Source organism: Camellia sinensis, chromosome 4, assembly GCF_055761805.1.
Source record: "Camellia sinensis isolate YWXY chromosome 4, ASM5576180v1, whole genome shotgun sequence".
Classification (NCBI taxonomy): domain Eukaryota; kingdom Viridiplantae; phylum Streptophyta; class Magnoliopsida; order Ericales; family Theaceae; genus Camellia; species Camellia sinensis.
In genome coordinates this window covers 9,283,953-9,305,842 of record NC_138964.1, presented here as the reverse complement: position 1 = coordinate 9,305,842, position 21,890 = coordinate 9,283,953, and the positions used below count along the sequence as shown (strand labels likewise).

General features: G+C 34.0%; 3 protein-coding genes across 3 annotated transcripts; all 3 read right to left on the bottom strand.

Annotated features, from left to right (window-relative positions):
- Positions 1-4,341: 4,341 nt before the first annotated feature.
- Positions 4,342-6,935, bottom strand: LOC114319168 (pollen receptor-like kinase 3). The gene is made up of 2 exons (XM_028266168.2): positions 5,406-6,935; positions 4,342-5,334 (listed from the first exon to the last, which is right to left on the bottom strand). The coding sequence occupies exons 1-2, from the start codon at positions 6,712-6,714 to the stop codon at positions 4,760-4,762; spliced, it is 1,884 nt and encodes a 627-aa protein (XP_028121969.2). The 5' UTR covers positions 6,715-6,935; the 3' UTR covers positions 4,342-4,759.
- A 250-nt stretch (positions 6,936-7,185) lies between these two features.
- On the bottom strand, positions 7,186-13,539 carry LHCA6 (PSI type II chlorophyll a/b-binding protein (Lhca2*1)). The gene is made up of 5 exons (XM_028266169.2): positions 13,378-13,539; positions 13,110-13,271; positions 12,514-12,551; positions 8,024-8,538; positions 7,186-7,341 (listed from the first exon to the last, which is right to left on the bottom strand). The coding sequence occupies exons 1-5, from the start codon at positions 13,422-13,424 to the stop codon at positions 7,315-7,317; spliced, it is 789 nt and encodes a 262-aa protein (XP_028121970.1). The 5' UTR covers positions 13,425-13,539; the 3' UTR covers positions 7,186-7,314.
- Positions 11,142-12,435, bottom strand: LOC114263202 (uncharacterized). Its single transcript, XM_028203708.2, has one exon. The coding sequence runs from the start codon at positions 11,773-11,775 to the stop codon at positions 11,158-11,160; it is 618 nt and encodes a 205-aa protein (XP_028059509.2). The 5' UTR covers positions 11,776-12,435; the 3' UTR covers positions 11,142-11,157.
- Positions 13,540-21,890: the final 8,351 nt, after the last annotated feature.

Sequence of the window (21,890 nt, the reverse complement as noted above, 5' to 3'; positions counted from 1 at the left end):
AATTTTCTTTCTTTGGCAAAATTTTCAAATTCAAATCCACATATTCAAACACTTATATCTCCCGTATCGTAATTCCGTTTCACCTCATTTTTGTGTCATTAGATTCAACTCATGGCCTAATTTTTATTCCACCCCTCATATGCCTTGTTTCACCTCTTTTTGTATGTCGTCGGAGTTTCGAAAGTTGGCCAAAAATAAGATCTCTCTCTCTCTCTCTCTCTCTCTCTCTTTCTTTTCTTGCTGTTATCGCAACATTATTCTTGGCAGAGGAGATGCAATACCATTACCACCATCACCTCATCTTGCAGATAATGATGAGCAGCAGCAGTAGCAACAAGCTAGGAGGAGTCGCAAAAGAGGAGGAAGAAGATTAAAAAAAAAAAAAAAGAAGATTATTTTTTGGCCAAATTTCAGAGATCTTACGGCATGTAAAAAGAGGTGAAACAAGGCATATGAGGGGTGGAATGAAAACTTGGCTATGAGGTAAATCTAACGACGCAAAAATGAGGCGAAACGGAATTACGACGAGGGAGATACATATGTTTGAACATGTGGGTTTGAATATGAAAATTTTGCCCAAAGAAAGAAAATTTTTTTTTTGGCCAACTTTCAGAACTCCGACAGCAAGTAAAAAGATATGGAATAAGGCATATGAAGAGTGAAATGAAAATTAAGCCATGAGGTAAATCCAACGATAAAAAATGAGGTGAAACAGAGTTATGATGAGGGAGATACAAGTGTTTGAACATGTGGGTTTGAATTTGAAATTCTGTCCAAATTTCCGTTAGTTTAATATGACGGAGTTGCCAGATTAAAACAGGAATGAAACTCTAAAGTTTAATTTGTCGAAATTAAATTATAAGGTTTAAATTAAAAAACATGCAAAATCTTGAGATTTTTTTTTTTTTGTAATTAACCCAAAAGAAAACCTCTTCCAATTTCCAAACAACTCCTAAGAATTAAATTTCATTATGTATGTACGTCAAGCAACAAATGATATGCGAGACCTTTCCAATTAGAACAAATATTAGTATCTGAACCCATGCGACACACGAACCAAATAAATAATTAAAAATAATTTCAAAATTAAATAACATAAAGTTTATTTAAAAAATATAGAAAAATAATTTAGAATAAATTAAACTTTAATAATTTTATTAGAATATATGTAATGTAATTGTTAGGTCATTAATTGTATATACAATAAGAAATAGATGTCATAATTTAATTGATAAAAAAAAAGGATAAATTAAAAAAATTATATTTATGATAAAATAAAAATAAATTTCATTTTATAAATTTTTTAATTTTAGTTTATTCTATTCTATGTTAAAATTTGTCATAAAACTTAAATATAACTTTTAAAAATAAAACAATATATATATTTTTTAAGAAAATCGGTCAGAAAACCAACCAACTTATACAATAATTAATTAATTAAAACTTTTAAATCTTTTTTTATTTTAAAATTTAAACTGTTTTCAATTGAAACATATACACAACACTACAATATTAAAGAGAGATTTGGTCAAAACCGCTTCATAATAAAACTTTAATGCATTAAGGATAACAATTTTTTCTTAAAAAGTCCAATACATACCATTATTACCAAAATATTAAATTTTAAAATAATATAATTTTTGATCTAGATGTCGGTTTTTAATAAAATTAGTATTTTTAGAATTCTCTTATTAAAATCTATGAAATAAAATCTATATTAATTATGAAATTCTTTATAAAAGATTATTACCGTTGAAATTGATCTAAATAGTCACATGTTATTCTGTTTGACAGCAACATGTTACTCTGGCAATATTGTCTAAAAAAAAAAAAGAAGATATTTTACCATGTTATTCTAACAATATTGTCCAAGAAAAAAAGAGAGGATATTTGATATTTTACTTTATCCTTACTCAATTATGCTCCTCCTCCTAAAGGAGTTTATATAAAACAAAATAAATTTGGCTATATCCTTTTTTACCAAACAATGGTTCAATTGAGGGTTTTGGCTAAATTTTCTCAATAGAACATAAGTGTACTTTATATAAGTGAAACAACTTACTTTTTTTTTTTTTTTCCTGATGTGGGATAGTGTAAAATAAAAATTAACAATTGTTCAGGCTAAAAGTTTATTTTGAATCAAACAATATCAGTCATTTAATCTTTAATTAGGTAAATCTTTAGTTTTTTTCGAATCAAACAAATCTAACCAATATATTTTGATAAAACCTCTAAATCGCGATTAAATCAAATCTAATCAGTCAAATCAAAAACGGTTCAGCCTAATCGGTTAAATCAAAAGACCAAACCAACTTATACAATAATTAATTGATTAATTAAAAATTTTAAATGTTATTTTAATTTTAAAATTTAAACTGTCTTCAATTGAAGCATGCACAACATTACAATATTAAATAGGAGCATAAGATTTACTTTGTATAAATGAAACAACTCATTTTTTTCTTCTTTTTCTAATGTGGGGTTATAAAATAAAAGTTAATAATTGTTTAGGCGGAAAATTTATTTCTAATCAAGCAATTTTAATCATTTAATCTTTAATCAAATCAATATTTAGTTTATTTCGAATTAAACAAATCTAACTAATATATTTTAATAAAATCACGGTTAAACCAACAAATAAACCTAATCGACTAGGTCAAAAGACCAATTAACTTACACAAAAATTAAATAATTAAAACTTTCAAATTTTATTTTAAAATCTAAACTGTACTAAAACATGCACGATACTACAATATTTTATGAGAGTATAAGATTCACTTTATATAAGTGAAACAACTTACTTTTTTCCTTCTTTTCCTGATGTGGATTATAAAATAAATCACAGATTAATTAAATTTTTTTTTTTTTTTTTAAAAAAATTTAAGCTGTCTTGAACTGAACTATGCACAACACAATAATATTAAATAGAAATATAAGATTCACTATATATATGCGAAACAACTCACTTTTTCCTTCTTCTCTCCCGATATGAGATTATAAAATAAATCATATTTTATATGATTAAATATAAACTAGCCAATGGAGTTTTTTTAATTATTTAAAATTAAGAAAATTAGTATGAGAAATTGTGGTTAAACCGGCGAATCAGTCAAACCAAAATCGATTTAGCCTAATCAGTTAGGCCAAAAGACCAACCAACTTATACAAAATTTAATTAATTAAAAAATTTAAATGTTATTTTAATTTTAAAATTTAAATTATCTTGAATTGAAGTATGCACAACACTATAATATTAAATGGGAGCATAAAGTTCACTTTATATAAGTAAAACAACTCACTTTTCCCTTCTTTTTCTAATGTGCAATTATAAAATAAAAGTTGACAATTATTTGAGTATGAAGTTTATTTCTAATCAAGCAATCTTAATTCAATTTCTAATTAAATCAATCTTTAATTTATTTCGAATCAAACAAATATAACCAATATATTTTGATAAAATCGTTAAAATCGCGATTAAACCAACGAATTAGTCAAACCAAAAATGATTCAACCTAATCAGTTAAATCAAAAGACTACTAACTTACACAAAAATTAATTAATTAAAATTTTTAAATTTTATTTTAAAATTTAAACTATATTGAATTAAAATATGTATAAATCATAAACTAATTAGAATTTTTTTATATGGTTAAATAGAATTTAACCAATGAAGATTTTTTTAATTATTTAAAATTAAGAAAACTAATATAAGATATTGAAACTCTCAAAAGATTTCTCACTAAAAATCACATTTTGTTTATATAATATAGGGATAGATATGGTATTCCAATATTAAATAAAACTGTACACAAGGCCTTACCCTCTCCCCCCACAGACCTTCACTTTCAATTTTTTTTCAAGAATTTGCCGAATCAAAAATGATTCAGCCTAACCGGCTAAGTCAGAAGACCAACAAATTTATATAAAAATTAATTAATTAAAATTTTAAAATTTAAACTATATTGAATTAAAATATGTACAAATCATAAACTAATTAGAATTTTATTTTTATATGGTTAAATAGAAGCTAGCCACTGAAAATTTTCTTAACTATTTAAAATTAAGAAAATTAATATAAGATATTAAAACTTTACCTCACTAAAAATCCCATTTTATTTATATAATATATGGATAGATATGGTATTCCAACATTAAAATAAAACTGTACACAAGGCCTTACCCTCTCCCCCCACAGAGCTTCACTTTCAATTTTTTTTTAGCGTCCCAAATCTTGAAGCTAATAATGCTTTAACAATCAGTTTACATGTTAAACATTAATGCCAAACAAACCCCAACCTTGCATCTTAAAGAAAGTCACAGAGAAAATGATAGAACTCAACATCACACAAATTAAAATTGACTGTATTCTTTCTTTAAAATGTACCCACATTTAAAAAACAAAAACAAAAACAAAAAAAGAAAAAGAAAATCGTTTCCTAATTTTAGAAATGAGAACTTGATTTGGAAGCATTCAAGTAGGTTGTTGTGAAGTGTGAAAAAGGCAAAATTGATTATCATCTCTGTTTCATCTTCGATCCTTTTCTTACACAGATAGTTGATTCCATATTTTTAAGGAGTTTCATTTATCAACCATGTGTGCAGAGCATGTTCGAAGGATCGGCTAGTGTTTTTGACAACCATGTCTATCCATATCTCTCTCTCTTCTCTTCTGTTTCTCTTTCTTTCTTTCTCTCTCTCTCCTACAACAAAACAAAAGCCACAGTTTGCACTAACCTAAGAATCATGGAACCAATGCCTCTCAGACTTGTTGTATCTCTTCTATCCTCCTAATCGCTTCCTTCATTTCAATCCGTTGATCGAGATTGCTTTCTGTACAAGCAGCTGCAACCTGGATGAGTTTTTCCATCTCAGCAAGAGAAGTCGCAGTGGCGCTCGCAATCTCCGGATCAATCAACTCGGTCTCTCTTCTCTCAGAAACCGCTGACCGGACCCACTGCACAACGTCGGTGCCACCCTTTTGGTTGTTGAGGTACTGGGAAGGGAATTTTCCGGTGAGGATTTCAAGGATTATGATTCCTAGGCAGTAAACATCACTTTTTCGGGTGACTTGTTGGTATAGAATGGCTTCTGGGGATTTATAAGCAAACATCGCTTGTACAGCTTGAGTGCTGTTGATTAGGGGATAGAAAGCGTAGTCGGAGAGAAGTGGCTCGTATGTGGAGTCTAGAAGAACATTGCTCGACTTTAGATTTCCATGGGGTAGCTCGTATGATGCGAATTCGTTATGGAGGAAACCCATTCCTCGGGAAACCCCCTTGATAATCTTAAGACGAACAGGCCAATTTAGCTCGGCATGCGAAATTCCGCGATCACCTGAAAAAAAAACAACCACTATTATGCTCAAACAATGAGAAATGAAATTGGCAAAATTAGTTTTTGCATACCATGCAAGATATACAACAAGCTGCCTTTGGAAACATACTCAGACACCAACAGCTTCTCATCTTTCCTGTAATGGTAAGCCAATGGTGTCAAGATATTTGGGTGTTTTAGCCTTCCTAACCTCCTCATCTCGGTATCAAACGCATCCTTACTTATTTTATTCATCTCTCTCATTCTCTTCACCACCACCGACACTCCATTCGCCATCACTGCCTTGTATGCCGACCCCAAACCGCCACTCCCCAGCACCTCTGCTGCTGCCTTCATCAAATCTGCTAACCCAAAAAAGCCCCTCTCCTCGTTCACCACCACCAGATCCCCCATGCCCTTCCCGTGACGTGACGAGCCTCTCCGAGTGGACCCACCGCCGCCACCTTTCTGGCTGAGGCTCGAGTCGACACTACTCCTTCGGTTCGAACTTCGAATGCGGACTTCCACAATCTCGTCTAGGTTTTCTTTCCCTAGCCGGTCAAACCGGTCTTCTCTTTGTTTGGACCGAAAGAATATTGTCAGCAAGAGCACGAAACCAATCAGGCCTATTACAACCCACCCCGTTGTGGACTTGTTCATAGGCGGTGGTGCTTCAACTTCGTCTTGTCCATTATCTACTGCCGCCTGCTTGGTGCATTCCTTGCCCACAGGCTTCCCGCATAGCCCGGGATTTCCTTTGAACGTACCCGGGTCAAATCTCGACATGCTGGCCGGGATTTCACCCTCTAGTTTGTTGTCCGACAAATCGAGTGAAATTAAAGAAGATTGTTCCATGGGAGGAATAAGACCGGAGAATTCATTCTTTTCTATGTGGAGTTCTATAAGGTGTGGTATTTGTCCGAATGACTCGGGTATTCTCCCGGTAAATTTGTTCCCGGAAAGCCACACTTTTTTCAAAGACCCCATTTTGGAGAAAAAATCAAGAGGAATTTCGCCCGAAAAGTTGTTGAAGGACAAGTAGAGACCCTTCAAAGCACCAATACGATTGAACGGTGGCAATGGACCAGAGAAATGGTTGTTGATCAACGTGATAGTTCGAAGATTAGGCAGTTCAAGCAAGACATCAATGTCGATCTTTCCAGAGAGACCCATGGAGGTGAGATGGATACCGGTCGTGGTGTCGCCATTACACACAAGGCCAATCCAGGGTTGTTTTTTGTTGCATGGGGAGGTGTTTGGTTGCCAAGAATCAAGAGCTTCTGTGTTGGAAAGAGATTTTTTGAGCCTGAGGAGGGCTTCGGATTCGGGGACGGAGAGAGAAAGGGAGGAGAGAAAGAGGAGGGAGAGAAGGAGAGAGGAAAGGAGACGAACAGCGGCCATGGGTGGTAATCAGCCGGAGATCGAAGAGGTGACCTCCTGCAGGGAGAAGCGTGCCGCTGCCCGAAGAGATGGGAATTCTCTTGAATCTTTTTTTTGGCTTCTCGTTTTTTGTTTATTTTGGGGGGATTGGGATGGTGTGTCATGGTTGTCATGAGCTGGTGGGTGAAGGAATGGTGATGGAGCTGGCAAACTCCATTTCAGAATTCCTAAGAATAGGTTTCAATTTTGGGGTTGGAATGGGGAGAGAGAACTCCATTGAAAAACATTGGTTGACCTTGTCACCGTCAAATTCGGTATTTTTGGTATCTGCCTAACCTGTGATAGGATTATATCTATTTTCAAATCTTCATATATCTCAATTTAAATGTAATTTTAATTGTACTACATGTTAGTTTCTAAATTTTCTTGACTTTGGTTGGAGCTGGAGTACTCAAAATACTGCCAAGATGAAAACCCACAAAATTAAGGAAATGAAATCAAAGCAACCAAAAAAAATATATATATATATTTAAATTAAATTACAATTTTGTTGTCTCCTTGGCTTCTTAATATGTACATTTGCTTTGCTCAAACAAGAGAAGGAAGGCTCATAGTTTGACATCACTGATTCACATGTGATGTGAATGCCTGCAAGAAATAGAAAAAACAAAATTAATGTTGCAAGTTATCTATTTATGCTCTCTAAAATGATGAGGAATTGGGAAACACTTTAGCCATTGTAAACTTGTAAGACATCTAAATACTTCCCAATTTAAAGCTTTGTTTATTTTGATGGAAAGTACTTTTTGTGAAAAACTTTTCTTATATTTAGTTGTGATTTTAAAACTAATTTGCTAGTAGTAATAATGTTGGTAGTGGTAATGGTGGCGACAACAATAGGTGGTTTTGTTGGTCAAACTTTAATTCGAGAAATTTTTTTTTAACCATTTAGTAGTTGAAAACATTTTATATTAAAATATTTTTATTATTTTTCCTTTTTTTGTTGTACTGAACGCTAAAAAAAATGCAAAACAAACAGAGCAGACAAATTGAAAATCTATGATTGAATTTAGAAGTGATGCTCAATCTATGATTGAATTTAGAAGTGATGCTCAAAAAATTCCAGATAAATAGGTTGGGCTTAAAGTACTAAACAATGTATTGCCGTGTAGTATTTGTATTTAAAATAATAATACCACGAACATATAACCAACCACAGAACAAGCATTAAATGGTTCGCAATTCCATTATACATGTTCAATGATTAATTCTGTGTCGGTAAAATATTTGATTTGTGAAATAAAACTTTCTCATATCAAACGCGACGTACCGAAAAGATGTTGCAGTGGCCAGGATCAGCAATGTGTGCCATCAAGTTCTCAATGGGGCCTTGTCCAGTATAAATGGCTTGGAAACAAAAGCCCACAAAAGCTAGCATTGCAAGCCTCCCATTCTTGATCTCTTTAGTCCTCAACACCATCACTGGCTCAGGCGATCCTCTCCCCCACATAAACGGATCAAACCATAACCCCCCCGGGTACCCAACATCTGCCTTCGGTTTTTTCTTAGTTGGATAGGTAGGCTCGATGTCAACGCAACCCGGGTTGACCATATCGGCCCATCTCCGGCCTTCTACCCAGCCCATCAAGACAAGTTGCACCACAAATAGGGTTGTTGGGTCTGCAAAGTATTCTCTGGCACCGGCATCATACCATGAAAAGTTCTCAATTAATTCGAGGCTTTCAAGCCATTCTGGAATGAGAATTCCCGCGACAGCCAGCATTGCCCATCTAGCGTGCATTAGCTCTGCTTGTGCGAACCATTTGAGTAACTCCGGGTCAGACCCTGTAAAATTGATGTCTTAAGAGATCAAAGCGGAGCACCACAATGCTTAATGCAAGTAGTATGGTGCACAAGAACAATTTTAAATTGAACACTTGAACTAGCAAAACAATAAATCTAAGAAAGATTCTAGATATATTACTCAAAAGAATCGACACAATAAGCCTAATTGATTGGAATTGAGAAAATTTTGTCACTATTGTTACAAATATACAATTCATTGCGATGAGCCAAGAACAGTACTCCACAATGGTGATCTGTTGTTCTATAGTGACAGACTGTATGTGTATCTGTTGTTCTACAGTGACAGGCTTGTTTAGAATTTCATTGTATATGTAAGATAAATTGATAAAGAGAGAGAGAGAGAGCAAAATGAATAACTCTGTATTTCTGTGTCTGTTGTATTTCTATATATTACAAGAGACTGAGCTCTCTCTATTTATAGAGAGGAGAAGGTGACCGAAGTGTATATTACAATACATTAAACTAAGCTTTCTTGTGTGCTGGTGTGTGCTTTACAGTGTGATCTGAACATGTGATGCTAGTGGGTGTGTGCTGGTGTGTGTTGTATTAACAGAACATGTGATGCTAGTGGGTGTGTGCTGGTGTGTGTTGTATTGTATACTTTAACAGCCCCCGCAAACTCAAGGAGGATAGGTACTAGCCAACTTGAGTTTGGAGAGAGTCACAAAACAGAAAAATAAAATAAAACAGGATAGGAGACACGGTATGGTCGTGTCAGACCGTTGTAGGAGACACAGTGTGGTCGTGTCAGATCGATGTAGAAGACAATTTATGGGGTCGTGTCGGACCGTTGTAGCAGACAGTTTACGGGGTCATGTCGGACCGTTGTAGCAGACACTGTGTGGTCGTGTCAGACCGATGTAGAAGACAGTTTACGGGGTCATGTCGGACCGTTGTAGCAGACAGTTTACGGGGTCATGTCGGACCGTTGTAGCAGACACTGTGTGGTCGTGTCAGACCGATGTAGAAGACAGTTTATGGGGTCATGTCGGACCGTTGTAGCAGACAGTTGTGGTGGTGCACAGTGCCCCATGAGCGACTTATACAGGATATTGTGTATAACCCCCCCTCAAACTCAAATAGGTGTAAAGATAGAAACCTATTTGAGGTTGAAACAAAGGGATTGATAAAGCTGACCGGTGTAGAAGACACTGTATGAGTGTGTATATAGGCTGCCCAAAAAATATACATGGATGTAGATATCGAGCCCTCAAAAGTCGTGCCCTCAAAAGGTGTGCCCGCACCCTCAAAAGGCGTGCCATCAAAAGGCGTGCCATATGCATCAAAAGGCGTGCCATGAAAAGGCGTGCCAGGTTGTCGGCGTCAAAAGGCGCGCGATGCGCGTGGCTGTCTCTGTGTCATGGTCTTTATAAACCGAAGCGGAGGAGGCAGAAACTGAGACAGAAAAACTGAGAGAAACCTCTGAAAAATGCTTCATTGTGCTGAGAAAGAGAGGTCGTTTTGCTGAGAGAGATAGTCTATAACACTCTGTTGCTGTTGCCCAGAAAATGGCTTCGTCGTCCCGCGGGCTGCTCACCCTCTTTCCCGACCTCAACGAGTCCACAGGAGAGAGAACTGGTGCGGTGGCCAGTGAACCTCAACCAAACACCGCTGGGTTTGCTCCGCTGAACTTTCCGATGCGGTCTGTGGAGCAAAAAATGGCGGTGCAGTCGGATGTGGAGGCCAATCAGTATACGTTGAAGTCATGTGTGGAAACCATGACTGCGGTTACAAACTTGTCGAACCGGCTGCAGAGTAGGGCAAATGAGGTGCAGCAGTTAAACTCCCAGCTGGCTCTGCTCCAACGCATGTATAAGGATGCGCGAGCAGAGATAAGCGTGCTAAGGGCAGAAAACAAGGAGCTGAAGCGGAAGGCCACCGTGATGTTCCGATTTGGAGGGCCGCCATATGCTGCAGTGGAGGAGCAGGGAGTAGTGATCGTGCCCAGTGGAGTGGGAAACACGGAGGTAGCACCGTCAAGGGCCTCTCAAGACGGAGGCAAGAAGAAGAGACCGGCGGCAGAGTAGAGAAGAAAGAGCACACCTGTGAATGTGGTTGGTTGTGTGTATTTTGTGTTGTTTTGTTTTGTTTTGTGTTGTGTTGTGTTTTTTTTTTTTTTTTTTTTGTTGTTTTGTGTAAAATGGTGATCGGGGTGGATCCCGAAGATGAATAAAATATGGGTGTTGTGCAAATTTGTAAATTGTTGGATTGTTTTTTTTTTTTTTTTGTGTTTGTAATAAATAAAAAAGAGAGATATATAAAAAAAAAGTGAGGAACAACATGATGTCTGAGAGCATCAATGAAGGTTTAGAATAAAAAATAAAGTTTGAATATAAAAATAAAGTTTGGTCAAAAACACCAGCCCATGGTTTGGGTTTTCTTTTTGCACACTACCAGCAATGGGTTTTGCATAGTGGTTTGATTGGAGATGGGGCCCGCCACTACACATGTTGGGCATCTAATATTGTTGTTAAAGCCATGTTTGAGGAGCTGCTTTTGGGTAGTGGGATATATATATATATATATATATATATTTTTTTTAATTGGTTTCGCAAAATCAGAAAGAGTGGCCCACGATTTTGTATATATATTATATATCTAATATATCCCAGCAGCCACACCAATGATGGCTGTTGGCTTCTTCCCTTCCCCGAGTCGCTCTAGCAACTTGAATTCCTGGAACCCACCTTCAGACAGATGCCAGCGTACGCTGGAGAGTTGGGTATCATGCTCTGGCAATGATTCTTTCAGCTTTTCATCAATAACCACAACCGTAATGTCTGCCCCATACTTCTTCGCCAAAGCAGTAGTAGTAGTTGCAGCCTGTCTCGTTCCCTCAGAGAGGTAAGGATTCCGGTCTGTGATTGGTAGAAGCAGATGCTTGAAATGAGTAAAGGCATCTGCAGCTAAACTGACTTCAGATTCTTGTGGCTTAGCCTCAGCTTTGTGGCCAATGCTTCGGAGATGGGGAAAGAGAGAGAGCTTGCGAGCTGCGGATTTGAGAGAAAAGAAAGGTATGGGAAGTAGAGAAGCTGAAGAGGAGGAAGTGGAAGAAAAAGTAAGAATTGAAGTTTTGTGAGGGTTTGAGGTTTCAAAGGGGATAGCTAGTGAGTAGTGAGCAAAAGCCATAGAGGGACTCAGAAAGAGAGACCTTTTCCAATTCTGTGTGTCCATGTGTGTTGTAGTGTGTGAGAGAAAGCTGTATGTGTGATGCATGGTCTGTGCATCAGGCTGTGTTGCAGTGATTATCAAAGCTTGTTGGAACAACAGTGATAGGAGAGGCTTGGGGTTGATGATTGAGCTGATGAGGATGTTCACGGTGGCAGATGCGGTGCTTTTGCGGCTGCTGTTGCAGTGATTATTGGTGGTGGTCGGAGTGTTGCTGGTAGTAGATGAGAAGATGGAGCAGCCGAGGTGAGTGAAGAGGAGGAGATGACAGTGGCGCACTGGTGGCAGCAGAAATGGAGGGTGGTTGGAGGAATTGAACCTGTTGAATTGGTTGAGATCCGGCGGGCGGTCAAGGCAAGGTTGCCGCCCGCCGGAAGGCGAAGAACACCAAGATCTTTAACCTATAGCTCTGATACCATGTAAGATAAATTGATAAAGAGAGAGAGAGAGCAAAATGAATAACTCTGTATTTCTGTGTCTGTTGTATTTCTATATATTACAAGAGACTGAGCTCTCTCTATTTATAGAGAGGAGAAGGTGACCGAAGTGTATATTACAATACATTAAACTAAGCTTTCTTGTGTGCTGGTGTGTGCTTTACAGTGTGATCTGAACATGTGATGCTAGTGGGTGTGTGCTGGTGTGTGTTGTATTAACAGAACATGTGATGCTAGTGGGTGTGTGCCGGTGTGTGTTGTATTGTATACTTTAACAGTATATTTTTGATTTTATAACTAAAACAAAAAAATATGTTGCTCCAGTTGATAATTTAGAACAAATGCTTACCTAATCCAAGTGGGTCAAAGCCAAAATCTCCAGGAAGACTGCAACAAGCATTGAAAAAATAAATAAAAGGCCAAAAAAAAAATATGTTGACTGAGAAATGAATAAGTAATTAGTAGTAAAATAGTATTATAAGACTTGTGTCCTGTTGTACTGTCAGCTCTCTGCAAATTCTGGTTTTGTGATCTTTTCTCTCTTTCTTTCTTTCTTTCTAATTTATTTATTTTTTGAAGAAATTACTTCAACTGTAATGTCTGAAGAAATAACACAATGCTCATTGAATCGCTAATCCAATTGCATTTTGGATTTCATAAACCATTTTTCAGTGAATTTGGTTCCAAGCATAAATCAATTTCTTTGTGTTCTTCCAATGATCAGCAGAGCAAAGGGAAAAAAGAATGCAGGCTATGGAACAGAGAATATGAAGGTAGTGTTTGGTTTGATAGAATAATTTAAGCAGGAACAATGAAAACTCTTTGACCTCCCAAATGGAATGTCCATTATTCTAAATTGAAGAATCGTGATTCCATTTGAAATTTACATGACCATTCCATTTCAATTTCCATTTCAGTGAACCAGATACTGTCTTAGTAGTTTACCTGCCGTCAAGCCACTCGGGAGGTGAACTACCAGGGAACCACAATGGCCTATCAGGAGGAAGTGGTTCACAAACACTTGACACCCCTCCTTTTGTTGCATTCACACTAGTTTTCCAAGCTAAACCTGTAGCAATCTTTCCTGGAGCTTTTCCAGGTATTTTCCTGGAAACCAAACACCAAGTCTAGGAATCAAAATCAAATCAATAAAAACATATATGTAGTTGTAACTTTCATGCTATAAGCATCAAAGGTGAGTGAGATTGGTGACCTTATTGGGAGACTTGAGAGTGCAGTAGAAGCAATAGAAAGGGCCATGATTGAATGAACAGATAGGTGTTGCTAATGCTGTACGTTTTTTGGAAGAGGAGTGTTTGGTTACTGATTTTAGGAGGGTGGTGGCTCTGCCATAGCCAGAGAGCTTTTATCTATCTACAACAAGAAAGTGGAATCCTATTGCATTGAAATGGATCAATGGTGGATGATTTTTACACGTGTCTGGATATGGGTGTTGGATTATGAACTTTGAACCAGCTTGTAGGGCTGAGAGCAAGGCTAAATCCAGCCCATTCAAAGCTGTATACAATGGGCCTCTATCAGATGGAGGTGACTCTAAAATTTTATTTGATTTTAAAACAACAACAAAAAAAAAAAAAATGCTTTGATATTACTCTTACTAATTTTTCTTAATGGGTTGTGATAAATGGACAGTAAACATTTTGTTTTGAGAATTGTTATATATTATTTATTTTTTTCTATTTTATATTATAAGTACATAATGAAATATTATTTATTTTTTAATTTTTTTTAACAATTACTTTTAAATGGAAACCAATCAATTTTTTTTTTTTTAATATAAACAATAATGACAAAAACTAATGACGTATATAACATTTTTCTTTTGTTTTGTTTTGTTTTGTATTGTTACATAGTTTTGAGTAAAATTCATTTTCAAATATTATTATTATGATAATCATGTGTAATTGTGCTCACTCGACAACATCCGTATGCATGTCCCTTACCCAGCCTTACCCATCCCATCCCTAAGTCTCAACTTTCACCAATTCACCTCAAATTAATTGGTGTTAAGGAAAAACTCAACTTTGTGTTTCAATAACGGTTCAATTAGAGATCCCAAGCTAAATATTAAAATAAGACATTATCTCAATATGCCTTTGAAAAATTATGACAGTTGACAATAAAGATTTTTTGATATTTTTTTTGGTAGGCGTCACACAATAAGCTCAGTCTAATGATTGAGCCATCTCTATTGTGTTTATGACTACTAATTTATTGTGACCTTAACATATGTCAACAAAACTACGAACACAGAACTAATTACAAAATAATTCTAATCATACATATTAAGCCCCTCATAAATTATAAGGGTTCGCTCAGTTTCCTCCACCTAAATTTCATGTAGTTGGTTCTATGATCAGATATGTATCCATAAACTTAACTTACTGTATCATATATATTTTAACCATTTTTGGAAGCAAAATTGACACACTATATGGGCAATATCGACATGGGCTGGCATGGTAGCTTAGCTACTACTATATGTCGATCATCCCACAGTTTTAACTCCACCTATCTCAACCCCCCCCCCCCCCCCCCCCCCCCACTGGTTCAGTTCTATTTTTATTTGCTAAAAGAACCAGTTGAACAATGTTCTCTTGGGTAGGTTGCATCTATTATTTCAAATTTTAATTAAATATCTATATTATGGATTGTTTTGGAAAGTTGATTAAAAAGTTGGCTTTTTAGTTTTTTTTTTATACTTTTTTTTGAAAAAAAACGTGTACAAAAAATAGATAAATGATGTGATCCAAAATATGTTAAAAGCTAGAAAATAACTTTTAATCATCTTCCCAAAATAGCTATCAAGGAAAATGAGAGTTTTAATGAAAAGCCTTATAAGAGCATCTCCAATGGTAGTAGGCATTTTACCTATCTAAATATTACTATAAAGTATATATTTTATTTTGCCTATTGACTGTTTTATGTTTTTACTCCAACCATGCTCTTTATTTTAGCTATTTATCCAAATATTATTAATTTTATAGAATGCCACGTCAACAACAAAGATGGAGGGAAATGATCCTAATGATTGAATACATTTTGCCTAGCATTGAAGGCTAGCTACATGTAGCTAGTGAATATGAGTTGAGGCAAAATGCCTAATCATATGCCTAGTGCATTGGAATTGAAAAAAGTGAATCACACTAGGCATTTTAACTAACAAGTATTATATGCCTAGTGCATTGGAGATGCTCTAAGAGTTCCAAACTCTCATTCTAAAATTATTGATTTTTCAATTTAATAAATAGATTAAAAATAAATTATCAGCTGATTTATTTATTTAATTATTTTGAAAATAATAATAATTCCTTAATTTATGGATTTCAAATGTAAGGGTAATAAAAATATTCCATAATCTTTCCATCCTAATCTCTCTCACCGATTTCCAAAAGAAAATATTAAAACATGCTTTCCTTCTCTCCCCAAAAAATCAGATAATATTTTTCATGGGAGTTGTGGGTATTTATTTATATCTTATATATTATATCATAACATAACAAAAAAAATTAAAAATCAAATATTCTAACTGGTAAAATTAACAAATTTGATTTCTATCTCTTCAGTTAAAATCTTTTTTTTGCCTCTCAATATCCAATTTTAAATTTTAAAAATCTTTAAAGTCTTTCTAAACAAATCTAATTTGAAAATATCTCCAACCATCAGACTTTAAATCAATAAAACGCACATGCTTATCACATATATAACACACGAATATGGGAGTTTTAATGAAAATCCTTTTAAGAGCTCCAAACTCTTATACTAAAATTATTGATTTATCAATTTAGAAAATAGATTAAAAACAAATTATTGGATGATTTATTTATTTATTTATTTTTAAAAAATAATTATCCTTTAATTTATGGATTTCAAATGGAAAGATAAAAAAAATATTCCATAATCTCTCTATCCTAATCTCTCTCACCAATTTCTAAAAGAAAAGATTATTGTTTCATTCTCTCCCCAAAAAATTATATAATATTTTTCACTGTAATTGTGATGTCTATCTACCTCTTATTATATCTTATATATTATATTATAGCATAATAAAAAAATTAAAAATCAAATATACAAACAGAAAAAATTAACAAATTTGATTTATCTTTTCAATTAAAATCTTTATTTTGTCTCTCAATATCTAATTTTAAATTTTAAAAATCTTTAAAGTCTATTTAAACAAATCTAATTTGAAAATATCTCTCACCATCAGATTTTAAATCAATAAAACCCACATGCTTATCACATATCTAACTCATATCATAACTTACATAAATAATAATAATAATAATAATAATAATAATAATAATAATAATAATAATAATAATAATAAAAACAAATAGAAACCACAAATAAATTAATTTTGTTTTAAAAAAAAATAGAAACCTACAACTCCATCTTAAATAAATTTTAAAAAAAAAATAGAAACCACACATAAATAAAGAAAATAAAAATTGAGATATGGATAAAAAAAAATATGACAATATCTAAATTTAAATTATGATTTAATAATATAACTATCTATTTTTTTGATATATATATATATATATATATATATCTAAATTTTAAATCACTTAATGTGACAAATTAATCAACTTTTAACTATTATTTAAAGAATAATCTGATTAGTCATCCCAACTCCTAAACTTCGCAGACATTGGTGGAGGAGCTGACAGATTAGACTGAATGTGGTCTAAATTGTTGGAGATAACATCCCACCATTCCAAAAATTTATTTTTATTTTAGCTTTTTTTTTTTTTTTTTTTTCTCCTTATGTGATTCTCCTTCTTTGCATTTGGTTTTGGTCTTGGTCTTGGTCTTGGTCGGCCTCGTTTGGAGAGTGACTATTTTAGCCAAAAAGTCAAAAAGTTACTAAGAGTTGTCACATCACCTCTCTATTTTTTTACACATCTTTTCATAAAAAGTCAAAAAATTACTATAGTAGCCTGTTCCCAAACGAAAATGTGTTTGTTTATAAGTTTGCATGGTGGAGAAGAATTATTGTTATCATTGCAATCGAAGTATCTATATTAGTTCTATGCCAAGGATTTTGGTCAGATTTTGTGTTCTTTAATGAAGACCATAAAATTGAAGTAAAAAATTAGGCATCAATTTTTATTTTTATTTTTATTTTTTATTGTCGTTTTATTTCATAGAAAATGTGAAAATTTATTGAGATTTAAGATTTTTACTATAATATTAAATTTTTGTATAACTTTTGGAACTTTTAAATATCATTGTATCTTACTTTTATTTTCTTTCTATCTCATTGTACCATTATTGCTATTTGTTAGTTTGTTAATTGGAATCTGGCTTCGTTTGGGAAGCCTTGGTTGAGGTTTTTTTGGCTATTTTAGCCACAAAAAATAAAATAGGCTATTTTAGCTACAAAAAACAAAACATCACATCCAACCCATAATCATTACACTCTTCTCTCACAAAAAAAGTCAAAAAAGTCAAAAAGCCAAAAAGCCCTTCCCAAACCAAGTTTTTTAGCCTAGGCTAAAATAGTCAAAAAAGCCAAAAAGTCAAAAAGTCAACCCACTTCTCTATATATTATATAAGCAAAAGGAGGTTTTTAGTGAAAAAAGCTAAGAGAATTCTATGGGTGTGTTTGGTAACGTTTACGTTTTCAGTTTATATTTACAAAAATTTTATAAATTGGTTTATGTTTATTTTTTGTTTATTTTTAGAAAAACATAAACTAAAAACGCGTTTGGTAATTGACAAAATGTTTAAAAAAATTTAAAAATATAAAAAAGAGTGAGAAATGGCAAGTGGTGGCAAGTGGCGGCGGAAGACGGTGGTGGAAAGTGGTGACGGTGGGTGGCGGTGGGTGGTGGGGGTGGGTGGGTAGGCGACGGTGATGGTGACGGGTGGTGGTGGTGCGCAGGTGGTGGGTGGTGGTGACAGGTGGGTAGCGGATGGTGGGTGGTGGTAGGTGGTGGGTAGGTGGCGGGTGGTGGGTGGCGGGTGGGTGGGTGACGGTGGCGGGTGGTAGCGAGTGGGTGGGGGTGGTGGTGGTGGTGGTGGTGGTGGTGGCGGGTGGGTGACGGATGGCAAGTGGTAGTGGGTGGTGGCGGTCGGATGGTGGGTGGTGATGGTGGGTGGGTGGGTGACGGTGGCGGGTGATGGGTGGTAACGAGTGGGTGGTGGCGGTGGTGATGGCAGCGGCGGGTGGTGTGTGGTGATAGTAGGTGGGTAGCGGATGGTGGGTGGTGGTGGTGGTGGTGGGTGGATGGGTGACGGTGGCGGGTGGTAAGTGGTAGTGAGTGGGTGGCGGTGGTGGTAGGTGGTGGTGGCAGGTGGGTGGCGGGGGGTGGTGGTAGTGGGTGGGCGGGTGACGGTGGCGAGTGGTAGAAAGTGGGTGGTGGTGGTGGTGGGTGGTGGTGGCAGGTGGGTGGCGAGTGGGTGGTGGTGGTGGTGGCGAGTGGGTGGCAGGTGGGCGGTGGTGGTGGGTGGCTGGTGGTGGCAAGTGGGTGGTGAGTGGTGGTGGCAAGTAAGTGGCGGGTGGTGGTGGCGGGCGGTGAATGGTAGTGGCAGGTAGTGGGTGGTAGCGGGTGGATGACATGTAGGTGGTGGTGGTGGTGGTGGCGAGGGGTGGGTGGTGATGGCAAGTGGGTGGCAGGTGGGTGGTGGGCGGTGAGTGGTGGCGGCAGGTGGTGGTGTTGGAGGGTGGGTGGTGGCGGCGGATGACCGTGGTGGAAAACGGTAGCGGGTGGTGGCTAATGTTGGGTGATAAAAAAAAAAAAAAACTGAAAACTCAAAATGGAAACACATTTTTTGTGTTTTCATTTTTTGGCCAAATTTATAAACTGAGACCACTGATTTATAAATCAAAAATTTTACCAAACAAGTTTTTATTTGAGTTTTTTAAATTTTTGTAAATATAAACAGAAAACTGAAAACGTAAGTGTTACCAAACGGCACCTAAGTGTTCAATCTTATTTTCTTGATTTTTTAATTTAAAAAAATAATAATAAATCACACACTAACACTTTCTTTTTCAAATAAAGAGTCATTTTTTATTCCTACAATCATTCCTTCCTTACCATCAAACAAAGAACGAGTTTTCCAATTAAGAAAAAATAATCAATAAATCAGATACTCAAAAATATTTCATCATAAAATATTTTAAATTCCTCACCATAAAGCATAAAATAATTTATATAATTAAAATTTCGTAACATGTGTTTTTTTTTTTATTTATCTTACCATGGCTATTACTACTCAATGTATATAGCAAACCTCATTATTTTCATACACAGTAAACGGGGATAGGGTTACTGCTCTGCCAAAGGCACAGCAGTAACTGTTGTACCTCAATTTGAGGGCTATTATGGGTTTATTTTTATGATCTGAACAGTTCATTTCATAGGGTTCGTTGAGTACTTCATGCTTATCAAAAATTATATTCATCGGATATTAATAACTATGTGATCGAATCGCATATTTTTTATGCTATTTCTCAAAAGAAATACTTATTGTTTATTTTTTTATGATAAATGTAATTCGACCATATAGTTATTGATGTCCAATTAATATTATTTTTGGTAAACATGAAGTACTCAACGGACCTTACAATATGAACGGTTTGGATCATAAAAATAAGCACATAATAACCCTCAAATTAAGGTACAATAGTTACTATTGTGTCTTTGGCACAGCAGTAACCCCTCATTCCAGTAAATGTTAATAGGATTTCTTTAAGATTCAAACTCACAACTCAATTTTTTTAAAATTTTTTAATTTTTTTAATCATGAAAATACTAAAGTGTCATTATGTGTTGCATTTTAATTAGTTCATAATTAAATTCATGGAGTTTTATATTAAACCCTTAAATTATGCCACCATAGTTACCATTTCAAATTATTTCCTTAATTTATGTTTACCATATCAAATTTATTTTCAAAATTGCTTCCCTAAGATTGCATTAATGCTTGATTTTGATACATTCATACATAAACATATGGAAAATAATTAATTCTTTAACTTAAAATTTAAACATTATTGATTCTTTAACATGGTCTGAGCTTCTCTCTAGTCCTTCGGATTGGAGAAGTGTCGTTGGGCCTTATGGGCCCACTTTTGGGCCCCATTTTGATAATTTAAACCATTCATATTTTAGAATTCGTCGAGCACATCATTCCTGTAAAAAATCAAGTCGATAAAATAACGGTAACCATGTGTTTTTGAATTAAAAAAAAAATGGACAATGAGAAAATAAACAGTTCATACAAAATTAACCCAAACAAATGATTTCTGTTATCTGATCGACTTTATTTTTTACTGAAATGATGTACTCGATGAATTCTAAAATATGAACAGTTTGGATTATCAAAACGGGATTGAATGTTTAATCCGATATTAGAAACCCCAAATTAGCTCATACTGGTCACGAATCGATAAATTATCATATAATTTATACATAATGTTTAAATTTATTATTATCAATTATTTTTACTAAGATTAAAGTTAAAATATGACATATAATTTAGGGTGGCTCTATCTTAGATAATTTTTTAATATATGTATATATGTGACTATTTATTTCATAGTGTTAACATAAATATATAATTTTTTACCTAAGTTCAAATTTTTTAATAGATATGCATAAAATATGTTCATATTTCTTATTTAAAAAATAAAAAATATTTATAGATATTTATTTACCAAGTTAATAAATAAATACATCAAATAATTCATAAGTTAGGGATAAACTAAGACAATTTTTAATGATTAGGTGAAAGTCGCGTTGGTATAAATATACAAGTTATTTATGTGTAACTCTGATAAAAATGAATGAAATTTAATTAATTATAAATCATTTTTACTACAAATTTTAGATAAATTTTATATTATTATTTAATTTTAATTTTTGATTATTTATTTATACTCGTGCATAGCACTACCAATGCTATTTTACTGGCTCTTAACACAAAGTAAAAATAAAATTAACTAAGATTTTAAAAAGAAAAGTGATATTTTTTTTTTAATTTAGTAGCTTCAAAATACAAAAATTGCTACAATTTATTGGTTATTGACACAAAACAAAATTAAAATAAAACTAATTAAGATTTTAAAAAGAAAAGTGATACTATTTTTCTTTTTTTATTTAGTAGCTTCATAATACAAAAATTTTGAAATTTATAGGTTATTAACACAAAACAAAATTAAGAAATAAAAAGGTGGTCCCTTGAATTTTTTTTTTAATTAAGTAGCTTTAGAATAGAAAATTTGTTTAAAATAATTAGTAGTAGACATAAAATAGAGTTAAAATTTGTCTAATAAGATATCATAAATGCTTATTTTTGTAACTAAACTACATGAAATTTAAATTCTAAAAAATTATTATCTAATTTTTAACTTATTACACCTCAGTTCTTATTTTTGAGATTTTTTTTTACAAATTTAAAAAAATTATAGGTGTCATTATACTATTATCCAATTTTTAAACTACTACCCTCTTCTATTCTTCTGTTATTAGAGTTATATTAGTTTTTTTTTTTTCAAGTTTATCTTATTTTATTTTTTAATTTTAAAATTTTAACTTGATTTTTTTCTTTCAATCTTCATTTGATATTTACTGAATTTCTTTCTACCTCATTTTTTAAGATTTTATTTAATTTTCGCTTTCTATATATTCTTATAGTTCATCCTCAAATTTAAACTTGATTTTTTTTATCTTTATCTTATATATTTACATA